The 15,551-nt window shown below is 42.2% G+C and overlaps 1 protein-coding gene across 1 annotated transcript; it reads left to right on the plus strand.

Annotated features, from left to right (window-relative positions):
* The first annotated feature begins 1,569 nt into the window (after positions 1-1,569).
* Positions 1,570-9,639, plus strand: Popdc3 (popeye domain containing 3). The gene is made up of 4 exons (XM_035439096.1): positions 1,570-1,625; positions 6,058-6,768; positions 7,686-7,794; positions 8,907-9,639. Exons 2-4 carry the CDS (start codon positions 6,284-6,286, stop codon positions 9,186-9,188), a joined length of 876 nt encoding a protein of 291 aa, XP_035294987.1. The 5' UTR covers positions 1,570-1,625; positions 6,058-6,283; the 3' UTR covers positions 9,189-9,639.
* The last annotated feature ends 5,912 nt before the right edge of the window (positions 9,640-15,551 follow it).

The following is a 15,551-nucleotide window of genomic DNA, read 5'->3' on the forward strand; positions in this document are numbered from 1 at the left end:
TACATGACATATGAGTACAGGTTCCAATATCATACAAACATTACATTAGAAACAGTAGGAAGGCATGATATAAGTCTCTGCCTTTAAGATGCAAAGCCTATTATTACATGTTCTCCTACTCTGACTCCTGTGTTGTCTATTATGCCAAAACATAAACTATTTGGTACCTGAGAGGCTGGAAGACTACTGATGAACTTCAAAACCATCTATTTTATTTGACCTTTATTTTCTAAACTTACTGCATTTTAAGGCTCTGTACACCTCTACCCTACCCACAACTAAGTTTACTCTCAGTTTCTCAAATGGTCAAGTATTAACCAATCAACTGTTAAAGTGTGTATAGATTTAAAATTCAAACATAAAAATGCATAGCCTTGTTGTGTAGGGTATATATTTAATCTCAGGAAATCCCTGTTGCTTTCCTGTTTCAATGCTATCAACTATTTTTTTTAAAAAAACATTTTTAAAAAAGACAATAACTAGAATAATTCATCTCACAAATTAGAGAAGATAACTTTTGTAGAACATTATTTTAAGGTGTGTTACTTTTATTTATGTTCTGGAACATTTGTTTAATTATGCAAAAATATGTTTGATCAAATAAAATTCACCAGCAGTCAGGTGGCTGGGGCGGCAAATAGCTGACAGGAGGTTGAAGGGAGGAGCCAGGGGAGAAGGGTTTTTAAGGAGAAGCAACCAAGAGAGAACAAGGAGAGGAGGATGTTAGGGGCCAGCTACCCAGCCACCCAGCCAGCCATGTAGTAAGATAAACAAAAGTAAGAAAAAGAAAAGGTCCAGAGGCAAAAGGTAGATGGGATAATTTAAGTTAAGAAATGCTGACAAGAAACAAGCCAACCTGAGGCCTGGCATTTATATCTAAAAGTAAGCCTTCGTACACGATTTATTTGGTAGCTGGGTGGTGGGCCCCTTGAAAAGCCCAAAGAGTGAAACATCTCACTATATTTTGGCATCTAATGTTGGGCCCATATTTCCATCTAGTGCTTCAGATAGCTGGAAAAAGAAAAAGGACATGAGAGTAGAACTACAGATAACAGCAAAGAGATCACTGCGGCAGGACTACACCAACTTCACATTTATAATTAAAGATGATGGACAGCAGCCAACATACTCCTGTCTTCAGTCGTAGTCCTCTAAAGAAAGGTAGATTTAAAAACTATAGTAGTCTCAGTGGTTGAGCTCTGTAAAATACAAGCAACAAGTTCAGTGGTACTGTCTATATTATTTTAATAATGAGGGTGGAAATGGATTTCTTCATTTGAACCATGTACTGTTTATTTATTTGCAATTTAAAACATTATGCAGTTACATGTACTAATGTATTCTGACCAAATGTGGTGGTTTGAATAGGAATGGCCCCCATTGACTCATGCGTTTGATTACTTGGTCCTTAGGGAGTGGCAATATTAGGAGGTGTGGCCTTTTTTTAGAGGAAGTGTGTCACTGAGGGGGTAGGCTTTGAGGTCTCACATATACTCAGGCTATACCCAGTGTCACAGTTCTCTTCCTGCTGCCTGTGCATCCAGATGTAGACCTCTCGGCTCCTTCTCCAGCACTATGTCTGCCTGCATGCCACCATGACAATAATGGGCTAAACCTCTGAAACTGTAAGCCAGTCCCAAGTAAATGTTTTCTTTTATAAGAGTTGCTGTGGTTATGGTGTCTTGTTACAGAAATAGAAACTCTAAGACGCCATATTTATTCCCCATATCCTTTTTTATCCTCCCACTGTGAATCCCTCCTTCCCAACAAGTTCTCCTCTTACATTCATGTGTATACGTGTTTGTGTATATCTGTGTATCTGTCTCTGTGTGCATGTGTGTAACTCTGTGTATGTGTCTGGGTGTGCATGTAGCCTAGGCTGACTTCTAATTCAGCCTCCTGGGTGCTGGGATTTCTGGAGTTGCCACCTTAACTGGTTTCTGGTGCCAAGAATAGGTGGTGTTTCCCTGCTTGTTGGGGGCTAAATGTTTCTCCATGTACAGCAAGAAAAGAGGGCAGAGTGGCTTCCAAGTCCAGGTGGTGTGTAGCGGAAGCAGATTGGTTCGGTAGAGAATATGTGTAACATCTAAGCAGTTTGATCTTGGACAATTTATTTACCTTCTCTGAATTTCAAAATTCTCATCCATGAGATTGAGATAAAATCACCTACCTCTCGGGACTGTTCAGTGAGAGAGTTTTAAAAATCTGCCTGGCACATAGGTGCTCAGTAAATATACCATCTCGAGGGTAATTAGAAACAAAAAAAGATAGCTAAAGAAGATGAGAAGTTAGCATATGGAACACATTCTGAAGTTGGGATCTGATTTTAATTAATGAGTAGAATATTGGAATGTTGAATTTGTGGGTTGCTTGGCAACCCAAACTAACTCAATAGCACTGGTACCAGACTAGCTGTTGTCTTTATCAAAGCAGTAATTAAATGTTCTTAAGAACCTCAAGGCTGTAGCCCAAGGATTCCCCTGTGAATTTGTGGTTGTCCAGATGTTTTTTGGGGGGAAGATTCCCCAACTCCTCAGTATCCGTGCTGAAGTATCTCCAAGGTTGGGCTCTTCCCTGCATTTGTGTTCCAGGGCACCCAGAGGTATTTCAACAACGCATGTTAGGGGTGGAATATCCCAGCATATTCAGCCAACAGCCTGGGGTCAGGCACGCAATAACATCTGTCTCTGGCCTGCTGCTCTTTCAAATTTCAGATTCTAGTGGAAGAATCAGTCAGCATCAAATAATACAGTGAATGGTTTCACCAGTGGCTTTTTGTGTGTCAGAAGTGGACTGTTATGAACCAAGCAGTACAAGAGGACACAGCAGGTCTTAAACGTCCACTGAGAGGTGTTGCCCAGTGCTTCACACTACCTGATCGGAAGCTTTGAGTCCTGGGTAGGGCGAGCTGAGCAGAGGGCACTTGAGCATCCGTACTGTGAGATGTGACTAACTACCCTTTCACCTGTAGCCAGGGGCTTCACCAGGCTGTGCCCAGCTCCCCATGCTTGCATGATGGTTTAGATCCTGCCTCGCCTGGGCAGGGTGATAATAACTGAGTGCTGGAAGCAGATAAGCACAGTTCTAGGCTAATCTTCATCAGCATGCAACCAATTATGCCGCCTGCCACTAAGTATGCTTTGATCATCATATGAATCTTATTCCTTTAGAATAAGGGTTAGGAGAAAAGCTGGATAAACATGGAAGTGCTGTGTTATTTTGCTAGTGTTGGTCTCCACCATTTGTAGCTCAGTGGGCAAGATCAGCTACTGCCTGGGGAAGACTGTGCTGTTTGGGCTTCTCAGCAGTTGTTTACACACAAAACTGACCAGGCCTGGGGGTCTGTGAGGCAGGCAGCTGGCAGATGAATCATGTTTGGCCATCAGAGCAATCGTGACACATGGCAGAAGCCCTTTCCTGCCCATCACCTGGCGCTGTCAGTCCTTCCTCTTCTAATAAAGCACATCTGTTGTGGTGACTGGATACAAACACACCAGGAGGGGTGTGGAGTAATTCAATTGGGGCCAGTCAAGAAGCTTCAGCGGTACTGTGTCCAGGACAGACAGAAGGCCTGTGAGCAACTTCAGTGCAACAGAAGTAGGCCAGAAGCACAGCTCCTCCTAGAACCGCCCTGGTTCACACTTCTGAAACATAGAGGCCCTGACATACCCTCCAAATCAAGCGTTTTTAAGCGATGGTTCCCCTGTGCTCCCTTCTGAATCACCATAAATGTTTTACAGGCCCTTTCTCATATCAGCATCATCTTAACATTTCCATGAGGATTATAAATTTTTAAGGAAGTTCAAACCAAAATTCAGAGACCTACTAGCAATTCTTTTCATATTGGTTTTCGTGGCTGTGCTGAGTATTCTGAAGAATTGATTAGCTAAACTGCCCCAGTTTTTTTTTTAAAGTAAAACAGCAGGAGTGACATTTGCGGGCTGGTATTTGCAGTTCTCACTCACCCTTGCATTTGTAAGAGCTGTTCTTTGTTGTGGCAGTTTCATAGAATAGAATTTTGTGTGTTGTTTTCCAAGAGAAGAAACTGAGCATGCTCAGAATGCTGGTTGGCTTGAGTTGTGTGTCTCACAGCCTGACTGGAGTTAGGGATCTGCAAGATGATTGAAGTGTCTTTTAAAACAAGTAAAAATGACAGTAGCGCGCTAAGTTGTATATCTGAGCCTTTCGTCCCTTCCCTCCAGGCCCCCTTCCTCTTTCTCCCCTTCCTTCTCCTTTCTGATTCACCTGGCAGGGCTCTCATTGCTTGAGAAAAGGTTCACGAATGAGGAGCATCAAGCAAGGGCTGAAGAGCACCAAGCAGGAGCACTCTCATTTCAGTTTCTGGTTCTGTGTGATGGCTGTGCCTTCCCACTCAGTGACACATGCTCACTAATGTGTGTGGAGCTTTGTTTTTCCCTCTGAGACACAGGCTGTCCTGGAAGACAGTAAATACAGCATCCACATTTGAGATCTTTGTATGCTAGTGTTCATTACGACTCCACCTGAAGAACACTTGGCAGTGAGGCGTGCTGTGGTGAAAGGTGCACTGATCCTGGACCTCCGTCATCATGCCCACTTCTCTCTAGACCCAGGTCCCTCGCTAGCATTTTGCCACACGGTTGAAAGAGAAGAGAATATATGAGCAGAGGTGCACAGTCAATAATATTGTTGACCATTTGATAAATTTATAACAGGAATTAATAAGTACATTGTTTATATAGATTTGATGGGCCACTAATACAGAAAAATTATGCTGTACTATACTGTATTTTCTTAAATTGTCTGAATTTAGCTTAGTAAACATTTTCTTAAAGATCTGTCTCCTGACCATGTGTTTCCTGTTTCCTGATTTGTTTGGGATCCTTATGAAGTCAAGTTTAAACCATCTTCCATGAAAGATGGTATGACTGGATCCAGCACAGGTGCTGAAGTCTGGTCTGCTTTGACCGTCGTGTGGCTTGGATATATTCCTGGCTGCTCCTTGGAGCCCCAATTTTTTCATCTACAAACTGTAAATACTGTAGTATCCGACAGTATCTCTCAAGAGAGGAGGACCTTGGAAGGTCCATGGGTTCATCACAATTACATGGAGAGCTTGTTCAAAAAACACATCCATGGAAACTGCCCTCAGGGATCCTTATTTAATATATGTGATATATTATATTTAATATGGGGAAAATCTGTGGCTCTCCATTTTTAGTCATTGTGTCATGTGATTCTGAGTTACACTGTACCACTGCTGTGGAGACTAGCTGACTATAAAGGATTTTGTTACCCTGTGTCCTAGTGCTGTCTGTTGTGTGACTAAAACTGACTTGAGAGGAAAGTGTTTATTGCATCTTACAGATTAGTGTCCATCTTGGAAGCATGTCAAGTCTGGAGCTCAGGGCAGGAACTGAGAGGCAAGAGCTGAATCAAGGCCATGGAGGAACATGGTACTGACTTGCTCTCCATGGCTTAAAGAGTTTGCTTTCTCATACAACCCTGGACTAACCTGCCTAGGGCTGGCACCATCCACAAGGGGCTTGACCCTTCCATATCAATCATTAACCAAGAAAATGCCCCCACAAATTTGCCTCACACAGTCTGATGGAGGCAATTAGTCAATTGGGGTTCCATCTCAGGTGACTCTAGTTTGTGTTAAAAACTAACCTAAACACCCTGAAAAAGAAACAGCTAGCTAGGGCTGGAGAGATGGTTAAGAGCACTGTGTGCTCTTTCAGAGGATACAGGTTCAATTCCCAGCACTCACATGGCAGCTTACAACTGTCTGCAACTCCAGTTACATGGGATACAACACCCTCACACAGATATAGATGCCGGCAAAACACATAAAAATGCACATAAAAGAAAAATACACTAATAAAAAAAGAAATAGCTAGCCAATTCTAGTGAATAGGCTGTCATTAGAAATTTAATTAATATTTGTGCCTAAAACATCCTGGTTTCATAACAATAGGAAGTCAATTTGCATAAGTAATGCTGTTGATTCATTAAGTAAAGCACCATTCATTCTTTTTGCTGAATTAGCTCCTCTGTCTCTTTTCTCTTACACAGACAGGCAATAGCAACATCTTTGAGGACTTGGTCTAAATCAGGAGCCCAGATGGGCTCAAAGAGACGGCTGAATTGGTAGATTTTTGGCTCCATGCCCACTAAACCCCTTGTCATGCCAGCTCCTAGCCTGTGAGGAGCAACGTTCGGTGATGGCAAAGCAAAGGACTCCTGTGCTGGCTTCAGTGTCATCCGAAGTTAACTGACAAGAGAAGTAGATAGTGGAACCATGGAAAAGAATTCAAGTTTGTGGAAGAGCCTGGTGGGTGAACACCCAGTCTGCACTGCCTGGAAGCAAGAGGCCGAAGGTGCCATTTACCAGCTCGCCAGTATCTTGTTTGTAGTAGGTTTTATGGGCGGCAGTGGCTTCTTTGGGCTCCTTTATGTCTTCAGCTTGCTGGGGCTGGGTTTCCTGTGTTCTGCAGTGTGGGCGTGGGTAGACGTCTGTGCTGCTGACATATTTTCCTGGAATTTTGTGCTGTTTGTCATCTGCTTCATGCAGTTTGTTCACACTGCATATCAAGTTCACAGCATAACATTTGCCCGAGAATTCCAGGTGCTGTACAGCTCCCTGTTCAAGCCCCTGGGAATCCCTCTGCCTGTCTTCAGAACAATTGCTCTGAGCTCTGAAGTGGTAACTTTGGAAAAGGAGCACTGTTATGCCATGCAAGGGAAGACCTCCATTGACAGACTCTCCATGCTTGTCTCAGGAAGGTTTGTACCCCAGTGCCGCATATTTCCTCTACAGTAGCTGTGTGTGTTTCTTTGCTCTGTGTCTTTCCATCTAGGTGCAGCATAGTCTTGAGTGGCATTTAGTACCCTGAGACTTGGAGAAATGGTTGAGACATGAATCACAGGTGTGGGCATTTATAGGACATGATATTGTTTGCTTGAATCAGGAAATAACCAAGATTCTTCTTCCATCTTTGAAATAAAGTTCACAAGCCTTAAAACCAATGCATGAATTTAGTTCTGTGGATGCAGTAGCTGCATCGCAGCTAGTCATTGAATGTCAGGGAGGCTGAGGCAGCTTGAATCAATAGAACCTTCATTGATACACAGAGTATTTTAGGTAGACTCTATTGCATTCTTCTGCATAACTGGGAACTTTGAATTTTATATTATCAAATTTATTTAGTAAATTCTAGCATTTGCTACTTGTGTGAAATGGGAGTGGAGAGCTCAAGAGTCTGTATATATAGACTCTAAACTTGGCAAAGTGTGAGGGGACAAACAATAATATGTTTTTCATGTAATTGGAAAGATTAAAGTCACAGAGGTGCTTGTAGAGGGTCTCCACTATGCTCTTCAACTCCCTCCACATAATCAGAAAATCTGACTGAGGACACTCCATCTTATGCCAAAGCACAGTGTACATATGGACTGGATTCCTCTCATACATGTGACTCTGTGGTGAATGTCACCTGCTACTGTTCCAGATGCCTAAGCAAGGAGTATCTGTGCACAGATCTCATAGGGCACTAAGGTAGTATATGAACTCAGTATTTTGTTCTTCAAAATTCAACAGGGAATAAGTCACCAGAGGCTGAAGGACATCCCCCCACAATATAGCCTCAAATGTATACACACTTTCCTGTCCCCTCATAAAAGATGTCCTTGTGTCTTGCTAGGATCAGAGTGACAGTCGATGGCGAATTTCTGCATTACATCTTCCCTTTTCAGTTCCTGGATTCTCCGGAGTGGGATTCACTACGACCCACAGAGGAAGGCATTTTTCAGGTGAGGGCTAAATAGGCTAAATGGCTAACACCCCAGCCTTCTCAACAAATGAATCTTAGTCTTCAAGCAAGCAAGCATACACATGGAACAATATATAACACAGCTTTAATTTATATTTAACTTTGGGATGCAATTTGCTTCATGCATGCTTCCCAGTTCTGAGTCCTGCTGACTGATGTCATAATCACAAAGAGAAGGGGACAGGAAGGAGTATAATGAATACTCTCTAGACTTCTTGTGTTGAGCCTCATATCTGGGGATTAATATGTAATAACTAAGATCTGACCTTAAAAACAGTCAGTGGGTGTGATAGTTTAGAGAGTGCCAAGAGAAGAAATTGCACTTACTACAAAATAAATGGCTTTTGAAAATTTAAAATGCTTGATGGACTTCAGTTACTTTTAAATTTGCTGTCACTTCTGTCTGTCATGTATTGGAAGCATTAGACAATCATTCCAGTTGGTCCCATTTATTATATTATACTGTTTCCTACAAACCAAAGCACACATGTACCTGCAAATTCAAATTCATGTAAACAAGCAAAAGTGGTATTTGTATTCCATATTGTACTAGAGAAGCCATGTTAGGGTTTAAAAAAATCTTCATTTTTGGTATCTTTCTCTGATATTTACCAGCTTAACTCTTTCATTCTCATATCAAGTAGCTCTGCAAAATGAAAGACATAATCAAGAGAAGCATGTGTACAAGCATTGTGATTAGATAAGAAGTAAATTATGTATTTATTTTAGTATTTAATAACTTAGGTTTTTACAATATTTCTTAGCCTAAGAGGACAGTCAGAAATTTAATTAGAATTTGGGGCAGAAGAATGTGATTGAAGGAGGTGGAGAGATGGCTCAGTGATTAAGAGCACTGGCTGCTCTTGCAAAGACCATGGGTTTAGGTTCAAGCACCCACATGGCAGCTCATGCCATCTGTAACTCCAATTCCAGGGTATCTGGCACCCACTTCTGGTCTCTATGGACACTGCACACATGTGGTATACATACACACATGGAGGCCAAACACTCATACACATAAAAATAAATCTTTAAGAACTGTGTTTGACTCTCTTGCTATCTAGTTTGTTTTATGTGTCTTCATGTTTTTAGGTAACCCTCACAGCAGAAACTGATTGTCGGTACGTGTCTTGGAGGAGAAAAAAATTATACCTGCTTTTCGCTCAGCACCGCTACATCTCCCGCCTGTTTTCCGTTTTAATTGGCAGTGACATTGCAGATAAACTTTATGCTCTGAACGACAGGGTATATACAGGGAAAAAACATCACTATGATATCCGGTTACCCAACTACTATCAAATGTCAAGTCCAGACCTGTCCAGATCACCCGTGATGGAACAGTTTCGGAATTCCAGACAACATTGTAACAAATGACATCAAAACCCGAAGTTGTGTGATTACTATGAAAAAGACTTCATCATTCCCCAGCCAAGTTAGCACACTGATATTTTTATAACTTAAATTCAGAGTCCAGATGCATTGCCAGCTGTTTGATTCAATTTAACTTCTGCATTGCAAATAAAATTTACAAATTTTCTTGTATTCCTTGCTGTTATAATGGGATAGGAAGGTAAATAATAATGGGCAGTTTGCCGTTTTTCTGCATCAGAACTGGGAGAATGTGATTTCGCATTTTCCAACGTTTTCTCAACCATGCCATCTTGTCCTGTTGACCCAGGAGAAGTGGTTAGGAAACATTCTCTACCTGAGGGCGGATGGCCACTGTCCACAGACCCATTTCTAGAATCTGCTTTTTTTTTTTTTTTGCCAATCTCTGACAAATGTAAGTTCCACTGTTGGGTGTGGGGAACAATTATTTCTTTTACATGTGAAGTTCTTTGACGTGACTAAAAAGCAGAATAAACGTAAGAAATGACAACATGTCAATTTGAAGACTACTTTCTTGCTACAAACAAGTCCTGAGTCTATGCTTTACAATGACCATCAAAAGAGGCAAGTCATAGAAAGCAAAATTGAATCCCTGCTATTATCTCACCTGCTATAAAATTGTTAGTTGGTGTTAACATATGAAAGACACAAAGACCCAAATGTCCCCCAGAGCCACTGTGAGAAAGGAACAAGGAAGTGTCATTAATGTGGCTGACAAGATTGGACAGTAGGTCTGGAACAAACCACTGAACTGAGCAAAGAGGAAGTATAGTGGTGAGCTTCACCAGGAACATTTTGATAGAGGGATACCAGATAAGAGCTTGGTGAAAACAGACCAAAGAGGAATGGGAGGCAAGACACCGGGAGAGCAAAGCAGGTATGCTTCCCAGGCTTTCCTGATTTGAAGAGAAACTGAAATGTCAGTCAGCTGAGCCAGAAGTGGGATTGAGAAAGAAATGGTTACTGCTGATGAAGATATGAAAAAAGGCACAGAAGCATGCAAATGGCATGATATCCAAGTGGGGTGTGTGGCTTGAGTGCTGCCCTTGAGCAAGTGAGTGAAGATGAGGTCCAGAGACCTTATACAGGACCATTGCTGTCACAGACAGACAGGAGGTAGAGTAGATGGAGCACAGCTTGACATTTTACCTTCTTACACACCTCCAAACTAAAGCCAGGAAGGGGCCGGGGAGAGGATGTAAAGTGCACTACTTCTGGGGTGCCAGCATCTGCTGTAAATGGGACAGCATGGCAAGGTCTGTGTCACCAGTATGAATGAGCTATTGGATAACAAAAGTCCAGCATGAACAAAGATCAGCAATGGGACGCTTTCCTCTCCGGCCACACTTGGCCATGTCAGTTCTTAAGCTGACAGCCAACAGTCAGACACTGTGGCAGCCATCTTCAGGTGTGGTCACACCTCCACCCCAGCTGTGGGGGAAATTCAGTCCCTGTGTCTTTAAGATTTGTTGCAGTTAAGTAACAAATTCCCATCTTGTGTTTACCCCAGGTGACAATGTAATACCTTAAGTTATACCAGGTAACAATTTAGCAGGAGTTAATTCTCAGCTAGCTCTCTAACTATGAAGTTCACTGAGAACAAAGCCACAATGTGACCACACAGCAGGAAGAGAGTGAGACAGCTTATAGATGAGGTTCCCAGAAAACTGTTTGTAGGATAGGACACAAATGCAGTGGGGTGAAGGGGTGTTAAAGAGAGAAAACAGAGAGACAGAGGGACAATGCAGGGACCCTCACCATCTCCACTGTCATGAAGGGTTGATACCAACCCTTGTACTAACACGTGTGCTGTGATCCAATACATTAGTTTGTTTACAGGTTTTCTAACCTGGTAAAAATAAAAAACAAAAGACCCTACACTGACCCCTTGTAACTACACTGGTGTCTAATAGGAAATATCTAGGACACTATATTTTATGCCGGGCATTGGTGGCATACGCCTTTAATCCCAGCACTCGGGAGGCAGAGGCAGGTGGATCTCTGTGAGTTCAAGGCCAGCCTGGTCTTCAGAGCGAGTGCCAGGATAGGCTCCAAAGCTACACAGAGAAACCCTGTCTCAAAAAACAAAAACAAAAAAAACAAAAACAAAAACCTATATTTTACGATCTCAAAATATTCTGGTCAGCTCAGATGAAAGCAAAAATGGGTATCCCAGAAACTATGAACTGCAACCCCGTGGTACATAGAGAATTTAATTTCTATTAAAACTGGGATGGTTCACCTCAGCCTCATCATCACCTCATTGCTAAGAGCACAGTAAGATGAGAGACACAGGGTATGTTTCTGTGCTAAAAAACACTTTACAGCTTTGGGTAGAAGACCTGCATATTCACAGATAAATGGAGCCCTTCTTCAAAAAGCAGTAAGAATTTCAAATCAACAGAGCATCAAACAAGTCCGAGTGCTTGCAAGAGAGAGACCCTTTGTAATCACCCACATCACATGCTCAGAAAGCTGGCGCTGGCCATGGGTTAACCCTGACTTTAAAGAATTGGTATGTCTACCTTAAGATTTTTCTGTCCTTAGTTGTGGCCAAGAGGAACTCTGAAGGTCAGTGAGATGGAAAAGGAGAGATAGTATCACAAAATGAGCCCATAAACACCCACACTATACTCTCCAGTGAAGTTCCTGAGGCTGCAAATCCATCTTACAGGCCTCTACTTCATTCCCGATCCTTCAGAGCTATTCACTGAAGCTGATTTGACCCTGTGTGCTGGACTCCATAGCTTTAGGTGGCTTGCTCCCAGGATGACTCTACTGTGAAGCAGATGTGTCTCTGAGTACTTGCACACTGTAGAAATATTCTTACTTCTTCAACAGGAAATTCCTGTGCTGTTCTCAGGATGAACTCAGGGTGTCTCAGGGTTACACTGCACACACACAGAAGGGCACAACCTATTGGACAAAGTACTCAAAAAGAAGTCCCCCTTCCATCTGCCCCTACTTCCCTTTTAGTGTGAGTTAAACATTTTCTTGACTGGTGTGGTGACTCATGCCCCTAATCCCTGCAGTTGAGAGGCTGAGGCAGGAGAAGCACAAGCTTGAGGCTGGCCTGGGCTACATAGTGGATTTCAGGCCAGCCCCGGCTATTGAGTGAGATCTTGCATACAAAACAACAACAACAACAACAACAACAACAACCTCTCTCTCTCTCTCTCTCTCTCTCTCTCTCTCTCTCTCTCTCTCTCTCTCTGCTGGGAGAGCCAGCACTACTTGGGGAGATAGCTCAGTGTTTGCCTAAATTCAATTTCCAGTACAAAAAAAGCAAAACAGAAAAAAAAGATGAGGGATATGAGAAGTTTGGTTTGATCAGGGACATAAATCTCCATGTGGCACTTGACAGTGTTTTCTAATGGACTCCATGTTCCCATAAATTGTGAATTATCTAAACTGTTAACCTTCAGCTGGGGACAGTGGTACATGCTTTTGCCCCCAGCATTCAGGAAGCAGAGACAGAGGCATGCAGATCTCCATGAGTTAGAGCCCAGCCTGGTCTACCTAGCAAGCCAGGCCAGCCAGGGCTACATCGTGAAATCCTGTTTAAAACAAACAAAAACCTCCAGAAATTAAGTCCAAAATTAACACTTTTTTGCAGTTTTATTTTTTCATTTAAATTAGAAACAAGTTTGTTTTACATGTCAATCCAAGTTCCCTCTCCCTCCCCTCGTCCTCTGCCCCCCACCAACTCCCTATCCCATCCCCTTTTTTATAAAATATAGTTTTGGTATATTCTGAGTCCAATTAATTCTATTTTTTCATTCTACTAAAATGTAATACATGAGTAAGCACAAATAAATACAGATTTAATGGGATAGACCAAAGCCACAGGTATGAAAAGACACAGCAAGATTGAACATACTTTTTGTCATCCTACCATACCATTTTAATGAGAGAGTGTGAGTGTGTGTGTGTGTGTGTGTGTGTGTGTGTGTGTGTATGAGTGTATATATCACCATGATCTGAACATAATTTCAAGTTTTATTATCATGCTTTGATGACCTTAAAAGCCTACTATCTATATTGAAGACTGACAGAGAACGTCAACAAAAGTACAGTAATTCCATTTGCTTGCTCCTTGGAAGAATCCCATTTTAGTGTACAGGTCAGAGAGTCTGATGCTCAGCAAATGGTATCAAGCCCAATTCTTCCAGTCCTTGCATCCTCTGTAGTACTGTTTCCCTGACTTAGAGAGCATTAAAATGTCCCCAATCTAAACTGAAGAAAAAGTCAATGCCAAATGCTAATTCCACATCTTCTGAGTCTGCTGGTGCTTGTCGGAAGAATGGAGCCTTTGTCCTGAAGCAGGAGCCGCAGCTAGCTCCAGCTCAAACCGGCCTGCAAGTAAAACGCATAAGCATGCTATGGAGTTGGCTATCCGTTTGTAGAACAAAAGAGCACTCCAAGGCCTGCAAATTTTGGGTGGTTCATGTTCACTTCAGCTATTTCCACGGCTTGTGCTTTCTAAGAAGCCTCCCTCATCTCACCCATCTGCCTTGCATGCCACCCATCACTTCCTTCATAGAGACAATCTCAGGATTTCTCCTGGTTCTCATTCCTTACTGTTTTCTGGAGTAATGCTTCAGGCTCAATAGTTTTGTAAGCTGGGGCTTTTTCAAATAGAAGCTGGCAAGGGCTCTAAGACAGGGCAGGTACTTTTGGTATGGTGCAAAGGGTTTCCAAGAAACAGGTTATAACGGAGATGGACGCTGGTTCCCTTGAGGTAAAAGTTTACCCAATGCACACACATCTATGTCTAAGTCCCTGAGAAAGGAACTTCCCTTAGTTTCCTCCCTGATCCTTCCAGGCACAGTAAGGTACCTGGCACACGACAGCAACTTTGTCAACCGTCTGTCTCATGAAGAAAAGCAATTGTATCCAGTCTTGCACCAAACCTCAGAAGGCCTGTGAAAATGCCATTTACCCCCTCACTGATACAGTTGGTAGTTTGAACAATAATTGTTCTGGATGCAGAGCCCCCAGGCTATTCTTGCATTCCAAGATGACTCTGGTGGAAAGCCTGAGTACTGATTTATGTTTTGTGTTGGAAATACTGAAAAGTAAACATAGGCACACTAAAATTTTTCAAGAGGATTTGAGCAACTCCAGACCATAAGCAGTTCAGCACCTCCCTAGGGGTGGGGCTGAGGGAGGTGGATTAGACAAATGGAAAAGATATAGGATTTCAGTGGAAAGTCCCTACTAGCTGTTAGCTGGTGGTTTCTGTGGTTACACTCAGGCTGCATTGTGTACAGTGGCCTTTGATTTGCCAGTAAGGAACTCAGGATACTAGCACACTAGCTGCCTAATGGCCTCCCAATTAATGTTTTCAAAAAGAAACAGGCAACAGAGAATTATGCAAATTCTTCTGTTTCAAATGATAATTAAATAGTGTAATTGCTTATTGTATTTTTTTCTAAAAAATGAATAGTTTTGGGGGGAGCTCCTCTGACTTCACATTAAACCAGATTCTTTTCTATTCCTCCAGACACAGAAAGACAAATATTGCATAGTCTCTCATACACAGAATCTTGATTCAAATGTAACTATATATATGAGTTACAAAAGTAAGACGAGGCTATTGAGGGTGTTTTAGTCACTGTTGTATTGCTGAGAGAGACACATGAACAAGGCAACATAAAAGACAGCATTTAATTGAAGCCTTGCTTATCCTTTTAGAGGGTTTGTCTGTTATCATCATGGCAGGGAGTCTGGCAGCAGGCATGCAGACATGGTGCTGGAGCAGTAACTGAGAGCTCACATCTGATCTGCAAGCAGGAGGCAGAGATAGAGACAGAAAGACTGGGCCTGGCGTGGGCTTTTGAACCAAAAAGCCCACCCCCCAGTGACACACCTCCTCCAGTCCTAATCCTTCCTAAACAGTCCACCAACTGGGAACAAAACATTCAAATGTATGAGCCTATGCAGCCATTCTCATTCAAATAGCTACAAAGGGGGAAGGAGTATAAAGTGAGGGGGGATATGACAGGTTTTGTCTTATTCAGAATCTACATTCAAACACGTATGTATACATATATTACATGAAAGCAGGAGTGGGCCTACTAGAGGAAAGGGGACCACCAAGGGGGGGGGCGGTGACGAAGAGGAATGACAGCATAACTGTTAGAAAGAAAGGTGCAAATACATGTTTATGTGCATATGTAATGAAAATGTCATAGTGAAATCCATTTGTATGTTAATTAAAAAATTCTAAGATGCTAAAATATTTTTAAAAATATCAAATGGGAAACATATGCCAGCATGCTAAGTCATTAGTAACATAAGCTCTGATGCCCAGAGATTAATAGCTATGCTTTCTACTGTGTTTTC

This window comes from Cricetulus griseus, chromosome 2 (assembly GCF_003668045.3).
Source record: "Cricetulus griseus strain 17A/GY chromosome 2, alternate assembly CriGri-PICRH-1.0, whole genome shotgun sequence".
NCBI classification, from domain to species: Eukaryota; Metazoa; Chordata; class Mammalia; order Rodentia; family Cricetidae; genus Cricetulus; species Cricetulus griseus.